Source organism: Rhinatrema bivittatum, chromosome 9, assembly GCF_901001135.1.
Source record: "Rhinatrema bivittatum chromosome 9, aRhiBiv1.1, whole genome shotgun sequence".
NCBI lineage: Eukaryota > Metazoa > Chordata > Amphibia > Gymnophiona > Rhinatrematidae > Rhinatrema > Rhinatrema bivittatum.
The window spans coordinates 125,858,690-125,877,053 of record NC_042623.1 but is presented as its reverse complement, the minus strand read 5'-3'; the positions used below and the strand labels follow the sequence as shown (position 1 = coordinate 125,877,053).

At 42.6% G+C, this 18,364-nt stretch overlaps 1 protein-coding gene across 7 annotated transcripts in view; it reads right to left on the bottom strand.

Annotated features, from left to right (window-relative positions):
- Nucleotides 1-18,364, bottom strand: part of DENND11 (DENN domain containing 11) — a 177,780-nt gene that overhangs the window by 62,195 nt on the left and 97,221 nt on the right. For 2 of the 7 annotated variants that reach the window (XM_029616151.1, XM_029616147.1), the window contains exon 9: nucleotides 8,500-11,859. The exons of 3 other annotated variants lie outside the window; for them this stretch is intronic. In XM_029616151.1, the coding sequence (XP_029472011.1) occupies nucleotides 11,664-11,859 (196 nt within the window). In that variant the 3' untranslated portion in view covers nucleotides 8,500-11,663. Of the gene's footprint in view, nucleotides 1-8,499; nucleotides 11,860-18,364 lie in introns of those variants that run through there. 2 more of the 7 variants (XR_003858654.1, XM_029616152.1) reach the window with 2 other exon arrangements.

Here is an 18,364-nt window from a genome sequence, read left to right as displayed (position 1 = left end):
TGCCCCTTTAACCCCTCGATCATCTAACGGTCCAACTGACTCCCTCACAGGTTTTCTGCTTCGGATATATTTTAAAAAGTTTTTACTGTGAGTTTTTGCCTCTACAGCCAACTTCTTTTCGAATTCTCTCTTAGCCTGTCTTATCAATGTCTTACATTTAACTTGCCAATGTTTATGCTTTATCCTATTTTCTTCTGTTGGATCCTTCTTCCAATTTTTGAATGAAGATCTTTTGGCTAAAATAGCTTCTTTCACCTCCCCTTTTAACCATGCCGGTAATCGTTTTGCCTTCTTTCCACCTTTCTTAATGTGTGGAATACATCTGGACTGTGCTTCTAGAATGGTATTTTTTAACAATGACCATGCCTCTTGGACATTTTTTACTTTTGTAGCTGCTCCTTTCAGTTTTTTTCTAACAATTTTTCTCATTTTATCAAAGTTTCCCTTTTGAAAGTTTAGCACGAGAGCCTTGGATTTGCACACTGTTCCTTTTCCAGTCATTAAATCAAATTTGATCATATTATGATCACTATTGCCCCACCACCGTTACCTCTCTCACCAAGTCCTGTGCTCCACTGAGAATTAGATCTAAAATTGCTCCCTCTCTCGTCGGTTCCTGAACCAATTGCTCCATAAAGCTATCATTTATTCCATCCAGGAACGTTATCTCTCTAGCGTGACCCGATGATACATTTACCTAGTCTATATTGGGGTAATTGAAGTCTCCCATTATTACTGCACTACCAATTTGGTTAGCTTCCCTAATTTCTCTTAGCATTTCACTGTCCATCTCACCATCTTGACCAGGTGGACGGTAGTATACCCCTATCACTGTAGTCTTCCCTGACACACAAGGGATTTCTACCCATAAAGATTCAATTTTGTATTTAGTCTCATGCAGGATGTTTATCCTGTTGGACTCTATGCCATCCCGGACATAAAGCGCCATACCTCCTCCCGACTGCTCCTCTCTGTCATTGTGATATAATTTGTACCCCGGTATAGCACTGTCCCATTGGTTATCCTCTTTCCACCATGTCTCTGAGATGCCAATTAAGTCTATGTCATCATTTACTGCTATACATTCTAATTCTCCCATCTTACTTCTTAGACTTCTGGCATTAGCATACAAACATTTCAAAGTTTGTTTTTTGTTTGTATTTTTATTCTGCTTTTTAATTGAAAGGGATAAGTTAGAATTTTTTAGGTCAGGTGAGTTTTTAGTTACAGGCACTTGGACTACTTTTCTAATTATTGGAACCTCACTGTTGGGATGCCCTAATTCTAATGCATCATTAGTATCCTTTAAAGATACCTCTCTCCGAACCATGCGCTGCTGAGCGACTGTCGGCTTTCCCCTTTGTTCTAGTTTAAAAGCTGCTCTATCTCCTTTTTAAAGGTTAGCGCCAGCTAACCTTTAAAAAGGAGGGGGAAAGTAGAGATGAGTAAGCACGATAGGAAGATAGGGTGAGAGGTGAGCGGGGGGGGGGACGGACAGGGACTGAGGGATGAGCCCTGGGGGACACCTTGGTTGAGGCTGATTGGGTCAGATTCCTTGTTATCAGAGGAAACTGTGTAGTGACGATTTTGTAGGTACGATTTGATCCAGGATAGAGCAGTACCGGAGATTCCAATGTTGCTGAGGATGTTGATTAGTATAGTGTGATTCACGGTATCAAAGGCAGCGGAGATGTCTAGCATGGCAAGGAGAAATGAGCACCCTGTATCGCAACCATTGATGATGGTGTCAGTTAGGGAGAGGAGTAGCTTTTCGGTGCTCAAATATTTTCGGAAGCCGTATTGGGAGGGAGGAAGAATGTTGTATTGTTCAAGGTAGTCAGATAGGCGAGAGTTGACTAATTTTTCTAATATTTTGGAAAGGAAAGGGAGATTGGAAATGGGTCTGTAGTTAGCTAGTATGGAGGGATCAAGACTGGGTTTTTTAAGAGTAGGTTAACAACTGCTTGTTTTAGACAGTTGGGGACAGTGCCTTGTTCTAATGAAAGGTTGCAGATAGAGGAGAGCGGTTTGGCGATGACTTTGGGGATAGATAGGAGAAGTTTAGTTGGAATAGTGTCAGAGGGATGGGAGGAGGGTCTCATTTTTCATAGGAAGTTTTCTATTTCTAGGGAGGAGGATGCATCAAAAGAGGATAGTTTAGCAGAAAAGTTGAAAATGGGAAGTGTCACATTGTTGGGGTTCGAGGAGAAGCGTGTGGTGAGAGAAGAGACTTTGTTTTGGAAAAAGTGCGCAAGTTCATTGCATCAGTTTATTGAGGTGGGGGTTTGAGGTTGCGTGTGGGTGGGGTTGGTAAGGCAGGAGATCATAGTGAAAAGCACCTTTGGGTTGTATTGGAAACTGTGAATCTTTTTGGCGTAGTGTTCTCGTTTGGTCGAGAGGGTGGCTTTCCTGTATTCATGCATGAGTTGGTAGTAGGTTGTTTTGGATGCTGGGGAGGGATGTTTGCGCCAAAGCCTTTCAAAAGTTCTGAGGAGGGTTTTGAGTTTCCTAAGTTCAGGCGTGTACCATGGTTTCCTATTAGGATGGGTAGGTTTGATAGTTTTCACAGTGATAGGGCAGTGTGTGTTAGCTATGTTAAGGGTGGTGTCAATCCAAGAGGAGAAGGCGTTGTCAGCTGAGGTAAGGTCGAGTTGGTTAGGAATGTCTGAGCATGTTGTTGAAAGGGTGTCTAGTGTACATGATTTGCGGTATGTAAAGGAATGTGCCTGGGTTTGAGCGGATGGGGAGGACTGCTGAATTGCAAGGGTGGTTTGGATGATGGAGTGGTCGGACCAGGGTACGGGGAGGCATGTGGGTGAATTAATGGTAGAGACAGCAGAGTTGGTAAAAATAAGGTCTAGTGTGTGTCCGGCCTTGTGGGTGGGGGAGTGTATGATTTGAGTAAACCCCATAGCTTCTAGTGAGGAGATGAATGCTTCACAGGCAGGAGATTGCGGGGTGGTATCTACGTGTAAGTTAAAATCACCAAGAAGGATTGTAGGAAGGTCTGGAGAGAGGGAGTCAGCAAAGAATTCAATGAGAGGTGAGGAGTCGTTTTCAAGTAGGCCAGGGGGGGGTATAGATGAGGCAAACGTGGAGGACTTTGGACTTAAAAAAGCCAACTTCATATTGTTTAGGGAGATTGCATGATTGTGGTGAGAGATTAAGTTCTTTCTTGGCAGCGAGTAGTAGGCCACCACCTCTCTTCTTTTTGTGGGGTAAGGAGAAGAAATCGTAGGTATCTATAGGAAGCTGGTTAATGAGAGGGGTATCGTGGGACTTAAACCATGTTTCCGTTATAGCGCAGATTTCAGGATTGGAGTCAGTTAGGAGGTCATGGAGAAGATGGGTTTTCTTTTGGAGGGATTGTGCGTTGAATAGGAGTATAGAAAGGAGGGAGAGGCCAAGGAATTGGGTGAGGGGAGAGATCAGGATGGGGGTAAGTCTCCTTTGCAATTGTGAGTGGGTTGTAGGGTTGAGGGTGGACGAATTTTATTGGGGTATTTTTTTCTGAGAGGGGAAAGGACAATAGCATAAGAGTGGTGGCATTTTTGAATGGGTAGGGGTGTGAACCGTTTAGAGGTAGTGAGGGTCAGAGGGGGATCCTGAGGGGGAAGCACGGTTAGGCAAAACTGTACAAGTAGAGACTTGACAAATAATTGGAAAACCAGGGTTTGAGAATATATTAGGTGGGTAATGGGGGCTATTGGGCGCACGAAGGGGCGAACAAAGGGGCAGGCCCCTTTGTTGCGCGGCGCTGGAAGAGGAGTACAGATTTCAAGCCCTGCAGCGATGCCGGAAGCTGATGTCACTGCTGGGTCTGGACGTGGTTGGCTGGCTGCTGGAACGGAGGTCGCCGGGTAAGTTAGGCCCTGGGAGTCGGATGGCCGAGAAGAGAGAGCCCCGTGGTCGGCGTGGGGCCCGTCGGGGGAAGGGTGAACTCGAAGGCCTTTTCAAAGGGATATGCGCATACCCCCTGAAAACCTACCCCAAACCCCCCCGTGCGCGCCGAGCCTATTTTGCATAGGCTCGGCGGCATGCGCAAGCCCCGGGACGCGCGTAAGTCCCGGGGCTTGCATGGAGGGACGTGTTGGGGGCGTGCTGTGAGTGACGCGGCGTTTCGGGGGCATGGCGCCGGCCCAGGGGCGTGGTCAAGGCCTCCGGACCAGTCCCCGGGTCGGGTGATGGCACGCCAGCAGCCCGCAGGCGTAAATCTGCCAACAAAGGTGGGGGGGGGGGGGGGGGGGTGTTTAGATAGGGCGGGGGGGTGGGTTAGGTAGGGGAAGGTGAAGGGAGGCGGAAGAAAAGTTCCCTCCGAGGTCGCTCCAATTTCGGAGCGGCCTCGGAGGGAACAGGCAACACACGCTGGGCTCGGCTTGCGCAGGTTGCACAAATGTGCACCCCCTTGCGCGCGCCGACCCCGGATTTTATAAGCTACGCGCGTATCTTATAAAATCCAGCATACTTTTGTTCGCACCTGATGCACGAACAAAAGTACGCCCGCGCCTACATTTATAAAATCTACCCCACTGCCTTTCAGCTGTTTGAAGATTAAGTCCACACTGGCTGAGGAAAACCAGCTACCAGACCAAAGCACTCATCTGAGGGACCACGGCAATCACCTCAGGAATTCTCAAGTGGGGGAGGGACCATTTAGTATCACCGCAGGAGAGCAGAGCTAATTAAATTTCCTTTCTTTATTTCTCCTTCTAAATCTTGAAGCAATCCCCAGTAAGGAGATACACATCAACCATCTGCTGGACACAGAGAGTACTAGCAGGCTGATGTCAGCTTTGCTCCGTCTCCATCTGCTGGTAGAGGTGCATAACCCACTAGTTCTGGATTCATCAGACTAGATACTAAGAAAATGGGGGTAAACTGCACGGAGCAGCAGTTACTACCATAAGAAATTTGCTGGGCAGACTGGATAGACCAGATGGTCTTTTGCTGCTCTCATTATGATATACTCATTACTGTCACTGCCACCACTACTGCACTAGCCAAGCTGTACCACCACTGGATATCAGTGAATTTGACGTTTATTTTTTGCCTCTAGTTGGATCACACAGGTTAAACCACCATATTTGACCATGACATCATAATCCCTCTCCCATTCTGCCTATGTTATGCATGTGTGACTGAGGTGACATACTGCTAGTGTGTAGTTTTTGTGTAGGAATCTAACACAGCCTGGATGGTTTTATTTGCTAACAGGTTTGAGTGCTGGCAGTTACTGCTGATTTTGGTATGGAAGGTACTATTTTATAATTGTAATTCAGTTTACCCAAGGCTTTTGAGCCCACACCCAACATGCCATATGGGATCCTAGTGTCTTTTTTGCATGGTTTTCTGGGTGGTACTACAACAATGTATATTAACATAACATTTGGAAAAATCCAAAAACATGGAGCAAGAGAAATTGCACTCCAAATTATAATTATCCACACATCAAAGGAGATGCAAAATAAATAAGGTCCAAAAACATAGAAGGATTTGTGATGCAGAATTATTTCAAATTTATTTTTAACACTCATTTAATTCGGCAACTCCATTGCTCATCCATCAAAAATATACAGTTCTTGACTGGGTCCCCCGACACAGACCCCGTGTTTCGCCAGAAGGCTGCGTCAGGAGGGACAGTAGACAGTATATTTTCAACAACTTATGTAGAGAGTCACATTTCTATGGGCAAGGAGAGCTCTCCTCCTCTGTTTTTGGACCTTATTTATTATTTTGCATCTCCTTTGAGGTGTGGATATAAACATAACATTTACATGTTGTGATATTTTTACCTCAGAACACTGTATGTTGAATGTTTTTTCATATAAAACATTATACATGCATAATGTTTAATTGTATGTGAGGTGGGCAGGGCTAGGGGGTACAAGGCTATAAGGTTCACCTATGGTACCTAAGACTCTTGGCACCAGCACTGGCATCATGTAGGAAAGCAGAATCCCATCTGGCACTGTGTCCCGTTCACACACAAACCTTGTATCAGACAGTGTGTGTGGGTGTCTCTCTCTCAGACACAGACACACCCATGCACAGAGCAAGAGATTTGTGTGTGTGTGTACCCAACAGCTGGCTGGCAGTGTGGTCGTCCCATTACGTGGCAATTGGTTCAAGAGCTGATTTGTTGGCAAGATCCTAACACCAGACTAGGAATCCAGGATGTATACAGAGAGATGTAACCATACTTGGGAGGAGTGCAACCAATTGCATGGGTGGAAGGGGACTGGAGCTCAATTTGCTCACCCTGGTCTAGGGTGTGCTCTACTTCTTAGTTATTTAGGAAAAATATGAAATTTAGGTTGGAGGAGAATTTTGGCTCCATTCTGTCAGGTGATGTACTTCGAGAGTTGGGTTGGCATTGTTTTAGGAACTACTGAAGCATCTGCTGCAGGGAAACACACAAGGGAGTCAGACAGATACCTATGGGCTGGTTTTGAAAAAATCCCCCAGCCAGATATTTTCTTTCAATTCACCCCTGTCTCTGTTTAATCACCGTGTAGCAGATAGTAACAACATTCTAGGGAAAGGACAGACTCAGTACTATTTTGCACCTAGAGCTTTCAATCCAATCTGAGTTACTTTAGTATTAGTCCTATAATAGTTTTTGTGGCAAAATTCAGGATAGGAAGAGGGTTTCTCACCATTATAAGCCTATGCATCTGCAAAAAATGAATCAAGACCAAGATTTGGTTTCTTTTTATTACAGTATTTTAAAAGTTAACAATTGTTTTGGGTCAGCACCAGTCTGACATCACAAATGTATACAGCTGACCACCATTTTCTGCTTGCAAAGTATTGAATACCATGAGGCCAATTTTCAAAGGGTTTAGGAACCTAACTTTGTAAGTTAGGCCCCTAAATTGTCCCTTTTGAAATTCACTAGGGTTGAAAACCCTAAATTTAGACACCTAGTTTTACTCAGCTCCTATAACGCAGGTGGTTACAGAGGCAGAAAATTAGGACAAGGAGAAAAATTAGGCGCTAGCACTGGTTTTCAGCATTAGACACCTAACATAGGAGCCTATATTTAGGTAATTAAGGTACCTATCAGCCTTTATATGACTAGTACTGTTCCACAAACAATAGTGATAAGAAAATTTAGTTAGCATACATGACTGAAATAATTCTCTTGAATTTGCACCTCAGGAGCAGTGGTACTCACATTGACACTCAAGAGAGTGACTTTGGCAGTATCAGTCCAGGAGGACACATTTAATAACTATCTTATTAAAATAAAACTTATAGTGCCATTTGATTCTGCACTATTGTAAACATTCTGTGATGGATAAAAGCTACATCTGGCTCTAGAGCCTCAAGTTGAGTAGCACTGCTCTACAATCTGCACAGTTAAGGTATTGAGAGAACAATAGGATTCCCAGCATGAAGAGGACATATAGTTATATTTATAAATCAGTCTTCACCAAAGCAGGATCCGAACATACTTTAGAATCTAGCACTTCATAAACATATACATAGCCACCCCTGGTATGGAGGGCCTGGCAGCACACTTGTGCATAATTTTAACAAGTAGTGAGAAGGAATAACGAGTGAGCGAGTCTGATCCTGCATGTATAAAAATCATTTACATCAATAAAACAACTGTGCAAGAAGCCCTTAAGGAAAAGACAGATACATTACAAAGCAAGCTAACTCCTCTCTCAAAGTCAACTTCCCAGGTGGGGGTGGGGAGGCGGCCCTACTGCACAAGAATTACTGAGTAAAGATATTTACCCATAATCTTTAATCTTTCTCCAGGGGCTGTGGCCAGCATACATTCTGCTGCTTACATATCCCATATCCTTAGTTCTGTAGTACACACAATAAGTCACATGACTGCCCCTATGATCACAGAAAAATTAACAAATCTTTCAATTAACCCTCTCTTGAGAGCCATATACTGGATGAGTAACTTCAGCTTGCTCCTAAAAATAGTCCAGCTACATCAGAAAGGCTCCTTGCCCTTATTGTCGGGCCGATACAGTACTGTTAACTCGCTGTTAATACACTGTTAATACAGCACTGTTAACTCGCCATTAGACGCGTGTTTTCCCTTACCCCTTATTCAGTAAGGGGCTGAAAACGCGCGTCCAATCCCCCGAACCTAATAGCGCCCGCAACATGCAAATGCATGTTGCGGGCGCTATTAGGTATTCCCGCGCGATTCAGAAAACAAAATGTGCAGCAAAGCCGCACATTTTGCTTTCAGAAATTAGCGCCTACCCAAAGGTAGGCGCTAATTTCTTCGGGCACTGCTTTTCTGTGCACCCTCTGACTTAATATCATGGCGATATTAAGTCAGAGGTCCCGAAGGGTAAAAAAAGTAAAAAAAATAAATAAATTTTAAGTCGGCCGGCTACTGTCATGTTGAAAACCGGACGCTCAATTTTGCCAGCGCTGGCAAAATTGAACGTCGGCTGTCAAACCCGCTGACGGCCGCCGCTCCAGTCCAAAAGGAGGCGCTAGGGATGTGCTAGTGTCCCTAGCACCTCCTTTTGCCTGTTTCTACCGCTGGGCCACATTTAAATAGAGAATCGCGTGCACAGGAGAGTGGCCTGTGCGCACGCCGGTCTGCTCTCCCGCAGACTTTACTGTATCGGCCCGAATGAAAGTACTTCAGTAGGTTGTAAAAGGAGATAAGCATTATAGAAGTGGCAACCCAGGTTAGTGAATATTTAAAAAAAAAAAAAGTCTGCAGATAAACACACTCTGGAGATGCATTCTTTTCTCATGCCCAACAGCTGGACCAAATCCTCCTTAGCTAATCTACCTTATTATCTAGAATAGGGACTGAATGAACATTTCAGTCTATACTAGTTGTTGAACCTAAAATGGATAAATACACCAGCAAAATGTTAAGTCAGTTTGTAGCTAACTTGTTTTTTTTCCAAGTGGTCAGCCAGAAAGCTAACATCTCTGGAAATTACCACTGTATAAGGCAGTGGCCCCCTAGAGTTCTTCTTTAAGTCTCTGTAATTGGTTTTGCATATTACACTGAATCCTGCTATATGGAACTTAATGTATTTGTGAGCTAAATCTTTAAATGGGCTCCTTACATGCTTATCCAGTTTTATCAGGTCTGTTCCAGCTTGCATATTCTGTTTCTTTCAATTCTGAGTATCAACTGCTGTTCTTAGGGTGAAGTCCCAGACGCTGCTACAGACTATACAGGCCCTGATACAGAAATGAACAAGTTTCAGAAATAGGAACTAGGTGCAACCTGTCATTAAATTCTAAAGCTGTGCAGTAGTTGAAAGAATAGGTGAATTGCTGAATTAAGTATAGGAGCTTTTATGATTCTCTACACCATATAATAGATGTCCAACAAGACAGATGACAAAATCTGATTTAGAGAAGGATCTATCTCCTAAAAGCAGGTCACAGGTTCAATGGTTGGCAACTGGAACATATCCTCAGGACTGGGGACTTTTATAACAGTTACAGTTGATTGTTAGCACTGTCATCTACTGTGGTAGAGGCTGATGTAGTAAGGTGCACGCAGCAGAATGCACTGGTTTACCTGCAGTTGTGCACACATTTTTTTATACACAAACTTTACCGCCAGTGCAAACAATGTCTGCACAAATTTGTGCTCCTCAATGTAAATCTGATGGTAATGACGATATTATTGCACCCAATGCAAAAAGGTGTGCTAGCCTAGCTTGTATTTATTTATTTATTTTTTAGCAATGAAAACTCTTAGTCAAAGATAGAATAAAGTTTCTAGGGTTAATTTAGTATATGGACAGAAGCTTGCGTTCTGCTGCTAGGCCCTGTACTAATGTATGCATAGAAAATATGCATTGTGCATACAAATGTTTTCTACACATAAAATATAATTTAGGTGCAGAAAATGTGATCTTCCATGCATAAATCATCTTTTTTATGCATGCTAGGCATTTTTTTACTCATATTTTCAGGTTAGGGTGCTTTTTAAACTCCAAGTTAGCTTACCATTAACTTACTGCATTAGGAGTTAAAAATGTTTTTCACTTGTATGTTAATAAAACATGCTGAATTTCAGCACAGTTTTAATGCTCAGATTATATTGGCCTCTTACTATGTGAATTACAACCAATGAAGCTGAAACAGAGGGAGATAAATAGTTTACTCAAAATCAATTAGGCTCTGTTGAGTTCAAGGCTGGTGTCTTGCACATGGACCACAGGTTGACCCAAAGAGAGCTCATTTCAGATGGTAGATAGCCTGGGGAATGGCCCCAGCCCTGAGGATCCAGCTAGATGTGCAAAACATTTAGTCTGCTAGGAGGTCACAGGAACAGGTAGGCGCCAGGAAGAAGACCCGGGAGCTCTGCGCCTGATGTGCATTACTGTTATACTGTGATGTTAAGATTAGAAGTCTTGTACCTTGTCTGTAAGTAGAAGTTTGTTCCCAGTTGTTTTATGTGCTCTCTGAAAAGGATATACTGTGAAATGACCCGGACTGAATACCTGGACTGGAAGTAAGCCTTATCCAACTCTAAATTACCTATTAAGTTTACCTGCAGTGCATAAATCAAGAACTGTTATTTTGACACAGTTTCTAAATAAAACCAGTTCAGAGACACTATATCTGTGTTTCTGTGCTGCAGGGGACCTCAGCTTGATAGCAGCAAAATTAAGACCAACAACATGTACAAAGTACTTAATATGTTCTCCTTAGGACAAGGATAAGTATAGTTAACTGGAAGCTTCATTTCACATCAGTGATAGGGGAGGGACAGATATGACCCTGTTTACAAGGCAAAACATGAGGCTTTTTCACGCTACTGCCCATCTAAGTACAAGCTTAGTTGTGACAGAAGGGCTCTGGGCACTAGAGTAATAGAGATAACTTAATCAAAGCTTTTCTATCACTCATCACCCCTAAAGCAAGGGTCGTGAACTCCAGTCTTTGAGAGCTAAAAACAGGCCTGGTTTTCAGGATATCCACAATGAATATTAATGAGATAGACTTGCATACAATACAGGCCATGCATGCAAATCTATCTTGTGGATATTCTAAAAAAAAAAAAAAAAACAAAACCCAACCTGGCCTGGTTGTGGCTCTCAAGCACAAGAGTTGGCCACCCCTGCCCTAAAGCCCTGGGGCCTAAAGCAAGGCTTTCTAAATCTGTCCTGGAGCCCCCCCCCAACAGCCAGTAGGGGTTTTCAGAATATCTACCATGAAAATGCATGAGATAAGTGTACATAGAGTCTCCATGATATGCAAATTGATCTCATTCATCTTTATGTAGATATCCTGAAAACCTGACTGGTTGTGGGGACCCCAGAACAGGTTTGGGAAGCCCTGGCCCACAGCAAAACACTGTCACCATACACCAGCACCCTAGACTAGCAGTCGTCCATTTGTCACACCCCAATCCTAACCAGCTGCAAACGTACAACGCTCAAGAAGGAATGCACAAGAAGATGACACCAGCACACAAAAATCAGAAGCCACCCATAAACCCCTTTGTGATTACTTCAGAAAAAGTAGAAATGAAAAATCACATTTTTAAAAATTAAAGAACATTTTTCTTGTCTTCCTTTTCTTTGCAGAAAGTTATTAAATAAATGACTCTTCAAGTGATTCTATTTGCTAAACTTCACAAAATTTCCACAATGTCCAGAAACCCTTTTTAAACTGTTGTAAAAGGTTCCACTCTAAATCTATGGACAACAGGGGTTGTCGATGACTAGCATAACATCTATGCCATACACCTCCAGCAGATCCATTAGAAAACTGCGGTCACCCTGGGGATCCAGGCCCATGCTCCGAGCATGCTCTGCAGTCAGAGTCTTGTCCTGGCTTGTAGACACCTCCAGCAGCGTCTGGAAGATCCTACTGTTCTGTTCCATGAAAAACCTGCAGGATCATTCCATCCAATAGAATTGAAGATTAAGATAAGGTGAAAAAAACAGAAGGGAAGGAGAAAATTATAATATAGAAAGACAAAATGGTTATCAAAATCAGCATTTATCTGCTGTTCACTAGTAGGAAAAGAAACATAGCACAATAGATGAAAAAGTGCTGCTACTGCTTAAGTAGGAGAAGACAATTTTGTCTAATAATAGCAACTTTACGGTAGGAAATGTTCATAGCTAGAATATACCAAAGCTTCCAAAGGCCTTTTTTTCATGGCTACAAGGGATATTTTTCAAGATTTGCTGATCTTGGTGGAGAGGTCATCCACATTAGATATAATGCAGATTCTGGAGATTCCAGTAATCATAGAATGCGCAGGAAAGAAATGAGGCAGAGTTCAGTTAACCCTTAGAGATTCACAGGCTCTAGTAGGCATCTACTCAACTTTCAAAGTCATAGCCATTGTGTTTATTGCCAGTAATTGATTTTTTAACCCTCCCTATTTTTCCCTCATTTAAAAAACTGTCCCCTTCCTCCACAGAGCAATACCTAGGTGGTGTAGGTAACCTGAGGACTGGATAGAAATACACTTCAAGATTGTTCCTCCCCTGGACAACATACAAAGCATGCCTGAGCACTCCTAGCCTTGTCAAACAGCAGCCTAAGTCTGTTGCACCACAACATTATGACATGAGCCATGGAGATGCCCCAGTAATGCAGCTTTTTTTTTTTAATATATAAAACTGTTCTCAAGGGAAGGGGAGAAGCAAGCTATGTTCTTTCCATTCATAGCATCATCAGACATGAACAAAAATTATTGGTGGTCTCTTTTCTTCCATGTCTTTGCAGGCATATTCAATATCATCATGAACAAAGGGAACACGGCCTGAATAAAATAATTCAGTGTAACCAAGCAATAAAAGAGAGTATGATTAAGCAGAAAAGCAGACCAGTGATTTTATGTAAAACAAAGTTGCTTACCTGTAACAGATGTTCTCTGAAAACAGCAGTTCACTAGTCAGACACACGGGTGCTGTTATTCAATGGCATTGACACAATGTATTTTCCAGAGGATTCTAGCAAAGTCTTGAATATTCTCTGAGCATGCACCAGATTTCCCACATCCCTGCAGCTGCCTCAGTTCTGTACTTAAGCTGAGCTCAACTTAATGAGAATGAGTGCGGGTTTATATGATCAGTGAATTGCTGTCTTTAGAGAATATCTGTTACATGTAAGCAATTTTGATTTCTCCAAAGGTGAGCAGTTCACTATAATTACACACTCCATATTTAAGGGTTGCCCTTAACAAAAAAGGGAGAAAGCAAAATTGCTTACCTGTAATAGGTGTTATCCCAGGACAGCAGGATGTAGTCCTCACATATGGGTGACATCACTGGACGGAGCCCTATCACGGAAAACTTTGTCAAAGTTTCTAGAAACGTTTGACTGGCACACTGAGCATGCCATGATCCCTCGAGCCATAGGGGTCTCCCTTCAGTTTCGTTTGTAGCAATAAGCTTTAACAAAAATAAAACAACAAAACGTTTCAGACCGAACTCTGCGGGGTGGCGGGTGGGTTTCGTAAGGACTACATCCTGCTGTCCTGGGATAACACCTATTACAAGGTAAGCAATTTTGCTTTATCCCAGGACAAGCAGGATGATAGTCCTCACATATGGGTGATTAGCAAGCTACAGGCTAAGTCATCTTTGTTTTGGACCAACAGTGTACAACTTGTGCAACAGGCACAACAACTGGTGTACTGCTGGAAAAAATGAGGCAGCCTGAAATCACAGCAGGTTGTATGTGGAAGGAGTTGGGATTATACTGGAAATAAGTTTTTTCTTTTTTTTTTTTTTAAAGACAGATTGTCCAAAGGCGGAATCTTGTCTACCTTCCTTGTCCAGGTAGTAATGAGCTGCAAATGTGTGTGAAGAGAGCTCCATGTTGCAGCTTTGCAGATGTCAGTAATTGGTACTGAACGATAGTGTGCTACTGAGGTTGCCATTGCTCTGAGTGCACCTTTACTCGTCCCTGGAGAGAAAAGCCTGCTTTTTCATAGCAGAAGTCCATACAATCCGTTAGCCAATTGGAGAGAGTTTGTTTGCCCACTGCCATACAAGGTTTGTTTTTGTCAAAAGAAACAAAGAACTGGGTGGACTTTCTATGGGCTTTTGTGCGGTCTAGATAATATGCTAGCACGCGTTTACAGTCCAAGGTGTGCAAAACTCTTTCGTCCTGGTGAGAGTGAGGTCTTGAATCAGTTTACAGACAGATTCAAGTGGAAATCAGTAACCACCTTGGGAAGGAATTTAGGGTGAGTATGCAGGACCACTCGGTCATGTAAGAACCTAGTATAGGGCGAGTATGTGATAAGTGCTTGTAACTCACTAACCCTTCGAGCAGATGTAAAGGCTACTAGGAAGAGAACCATGTAAGAAGTTTAACATCGCAGGAATCCATGGGCTCAAAGGGAGAACGTATGAGCCTTGTTAGTACTACATTAAGGTGCCATTCTGTGACTGGTGGCCGTAAAGGGGGTTTTAGTTGAATTAAACCTCTCATAAATCTACTGACAAGGGGTTGCACTGATATTAGGTTATCCCCATCTCCCTTGTGGTAAGCTGAGATAGCACTTAGGTGAACTCTTACTGACGAAGTCTGGAGACCAGAGTCTGAAAGGTGCCAGAGATAGTCTAAAAAATGATGACGTGGGGCAGGAAAAAGGGTCAATACTTTTCTGTGTGCACCGTGTGGTGAATATTTTCCACTTGCAACGATAGGATTTTCGTGTGGAAGGTTTTCGTGAAGCTACAAGCACTTTAGATACTTTAGTTGAAAGATTGAGTGGTTGCAGGATCAAGCTTTCAACATCCAGGCTGTCAGGGATAGGGTTTGAAGTTTGGCAAAATGCCCTGATCCTGAGTTATGAGAGTAGGTGCTGTGCCCAGGCGAATTGGTTCCCTGATCGAGAGGTCGAGGAGTATGGGAAACCATACTTGCCGAGGCCAATACGGGGCTATGAGTATCATTGACCCTTTGTCCTGTTGCAGCTTCACTAGAGTTTTGGTTATTAGCGGTATCGGGGGATACGTGTATAGAAGACCTGAGTTACAGGGACGAGCAAAGGTGTCCTTGGCTAACTGGTTCCTCTGTTTGAGCAGAGAGCAGAATCTGTCCACTTTGTGATTCAGTTCGGATGCAAAGAGGTCCATTGTTGGCTGACCCCAAAGTTGGAATATCCTGTGGCTTCTGTTGCCAGAGGACACGGTCAAGATGACTAGCACAGTGGGGTTTAAGAGAGGTTTGGACATGTTTCTAGAGTAAAAGTCCATAACACATTATTAGCCAGGAAGTCTAAAGAAAGCTGTCCCTGAGAGCGAGAACAGGAATTAGACCTACTTTATGGGATCTGTCAAGTACTTGTGACCTGGATTGGCCACTGTCAGAGACAAGATGCTAGGCTTGATGGACCTTGGTCTGATCCAGCATGGCAATTCTTATGTTCTTATTTAAATAAATACTTAACACAGCTGCTGCTCTTTTAAAAGAATGTAAAACATACATGAATGAGAACATACAAACTTTATCATCAAAATTTACATAACATTTACCATAAAACATATCCAAATGGCATGAAAGCTCACACTTATAAACATGCACACTCATTCATCAATATTAAAACAATGATACAATACTCATTGATGACAAGCACTGTTATACAAACCAGCAAGCGTAACCAAATTTGTTTTTTTCATCAATAACTATCTTATACACCCTTATGGCTTTTATGCCATTTACAACTCTTATTGCAGGGAATGGTTGAACACATTTTTAATCCCTACCATTTCAATGATTATATTATGCACCCTACTGGCTATAATGTCATTTTCAACCCTTTTTAAGACTCTAATCCAAAACATCTCTCGACGAATATTGTGTCTTCAATATCTAAATAAACAATTTCTCAACTCCTATGTATGTTTTATGCTGCCGTCATCAGTGCTGTAATCTTTTCACATCTTCAACTGGCGATGATCCTCCCTATATGTTATTCACAATTCAACCATCAATGCTGAAGTCTTTTTGACATCTCTGAATGGCAATGATTCTCCCTCTATATATTCAATCAATCACCCTACAAGAGGCCCTTGTTTCTCCCATATGGCTTCATCAGGGGACATACAGCATCTATAATGAAACCCAGCATATGTTATCTCAAACAAACCACTAATCCCATGTATTAAAATCATAATGCCATCTCATCATTGATTATCTTCCTTTCCTCCTCTGCCAACTGCTTCTTGGTTTCAGCATCTAGATCCCGTTGCATAAACGTCATCCGCAACAGGTTCTTGGGCAGTTTGTGATTTTTGTGCTTTATAGGTGGTGAAGATCTGATTTATAACTCAAGGAGCTGAATTGGGAATTAAAACGCTGGTTGGCGTTCAAATAGTCATTTATAGTTGCAGCTGGTTCAGTAATTACAATTTTTTGTGAAAATTTAGTGAGAGTATTTAGAGACAATATTCATCGAGAGATGTTTCGGATTAGAGTCTTTATTAAGGGTTATAAACTCAAGCCCCATCTCTGCATTTTCACCGTGTACATTGAAGTCTCCTAAAATGATTAACAGCGAGAAACTAGAAGCCCATAGTGTGATTAATTCTGTCAAGTCCATCAAAGATGGTATAGTCAGATCTGGAAGGTTATAAATTAGAAGCAAATTAAAAATAATTTGCTTCCCGGAGTATAAAAATGACATCTACCTAGGTAGGTGTCTAAGCTCAACTTCCGTAATCTTTAAACAATTCAGGTTTATAAAGGCTACTCCACATTTCCTATTCCTATTGTAGAATGAGTATCCACTTGGGCATGCTTGTTTAGGGCAGAGTTCATCCTTTCAACCATGTTTCTGTCATATATCACATGTATAATAAATTCTAAAATTAGGTTATAAGCCAACATATTTTGTCACAACAAATCTTGTATTTAGTATTCTACATTTAAACTCAAAGTCATTTTTCAAATTCCTTTCTCCTACTAAATCCTTCATTGGTTGGATTGAAATCTGGACCAAGCACCTTTCTCTACTCTTAAAAGGATTATACGTCATCTTACTCTAGAGCATGTACCTACCCTGTCCCATCAACACTGAAATATTTGTAATCTCTATATTCTTACTTCTACCCAGGGCAGGTACAATTATCATCCAACCATAACTTTGGCTCATAACTTTGCTATCCTCAAAACCTAGAATGGATTATTTAGACCTTCTAGAGAAAGCACAAATAATAAAATGTTGTTGTATGGACATTGTTGTATGGACATTTCCTCTAGTAACTTGTCCAAACTTCTTTTAAATCCCATTATACTATTTGCTTTGACCATGTCCTCTGGTAACAAATTCTATAGCTTGACTGTGCATTGAGCGCAAACTACTTTCTACATAGGATTAGAGCACCCCTACCCCTATGATGGATAAGTGCCCCTTCCTAGCCCATAGCTCCCTGGGCTAGGACCACCAAGGGCCAACCTAATAGATTGTGTGTGGCAACACCTGGAGTGTAAAATGGGTAAAGGGATTAATCGGCTGCAGCTGGTAGCAGGTGGCTTTGTGACAAGAAATGCTAAAAAATGCTGCAGTATGGAAACATGCCCTACTAAAGATAAATTTGGTCAGAATTCTGAAGCAACTAAGTATAGGTGATAGACTTTAGATAGGTGTTAGGTATACTTGTTGAGCCTCAACTGACCAGCTGTATCAGGAGAGCAATGAAACTAGGTATTGGTGACATTACTCACATAGCCAGTCATCCAGGTATGGATGGACCAGAATCCCCTGCTTGCAAAGGAAGGCTGCTACAACCACCATAACTTTGGTGAAAGTTTGAGGAGCCGTCGCCAGACCAAATGGAAGGGCCTGAAACTGAAAGCGTTGTCCCAAGACCTTGAAGCGTAGAAACCTCTGGTGACATAGCTGTATTGGAAAATGCAGATAAGCCTCCAGGTTCTTATGGCATGGATTGGCCACTGTTGGAAACAGGATGCTGGGCTTGATGGACCCTTGGTCTGACCCAGTATGGCATGTTTTTATGTTATTAAGATCCAGGGACGCAAGGAACTCCCCCTTCCAAACAGCAGCCAGTACCATCCGCAGGGTTTCCATGGGAAAACGAGAGATTCGGAGACAACTGTTCACCTCCTGTAGGTCTAGGATGGGACGAAATGTGCCCTCCTTTTTGGGAACCACAAAGTAAACCGAGTAAAGTCTGCGACCCTCTTCTGCCTCCGGAACCAGGACAATGGCCTATAGCTGGATCAGGTGCTGCAGGGTCTCCCGTACAGCTTCCTGCTTGTTGCGCGAGGCCATGCGGGACTCCACGAACACCTCCTGCACGGGACGTGAAAACTCTAGAGTGTAGCCTTCTCTGATCACCTCCAGGAGCAAACGGTCTGAGGGGATCCTTGCCCATTCCGTGTAAAAGCTGGACAATCTGCCCCC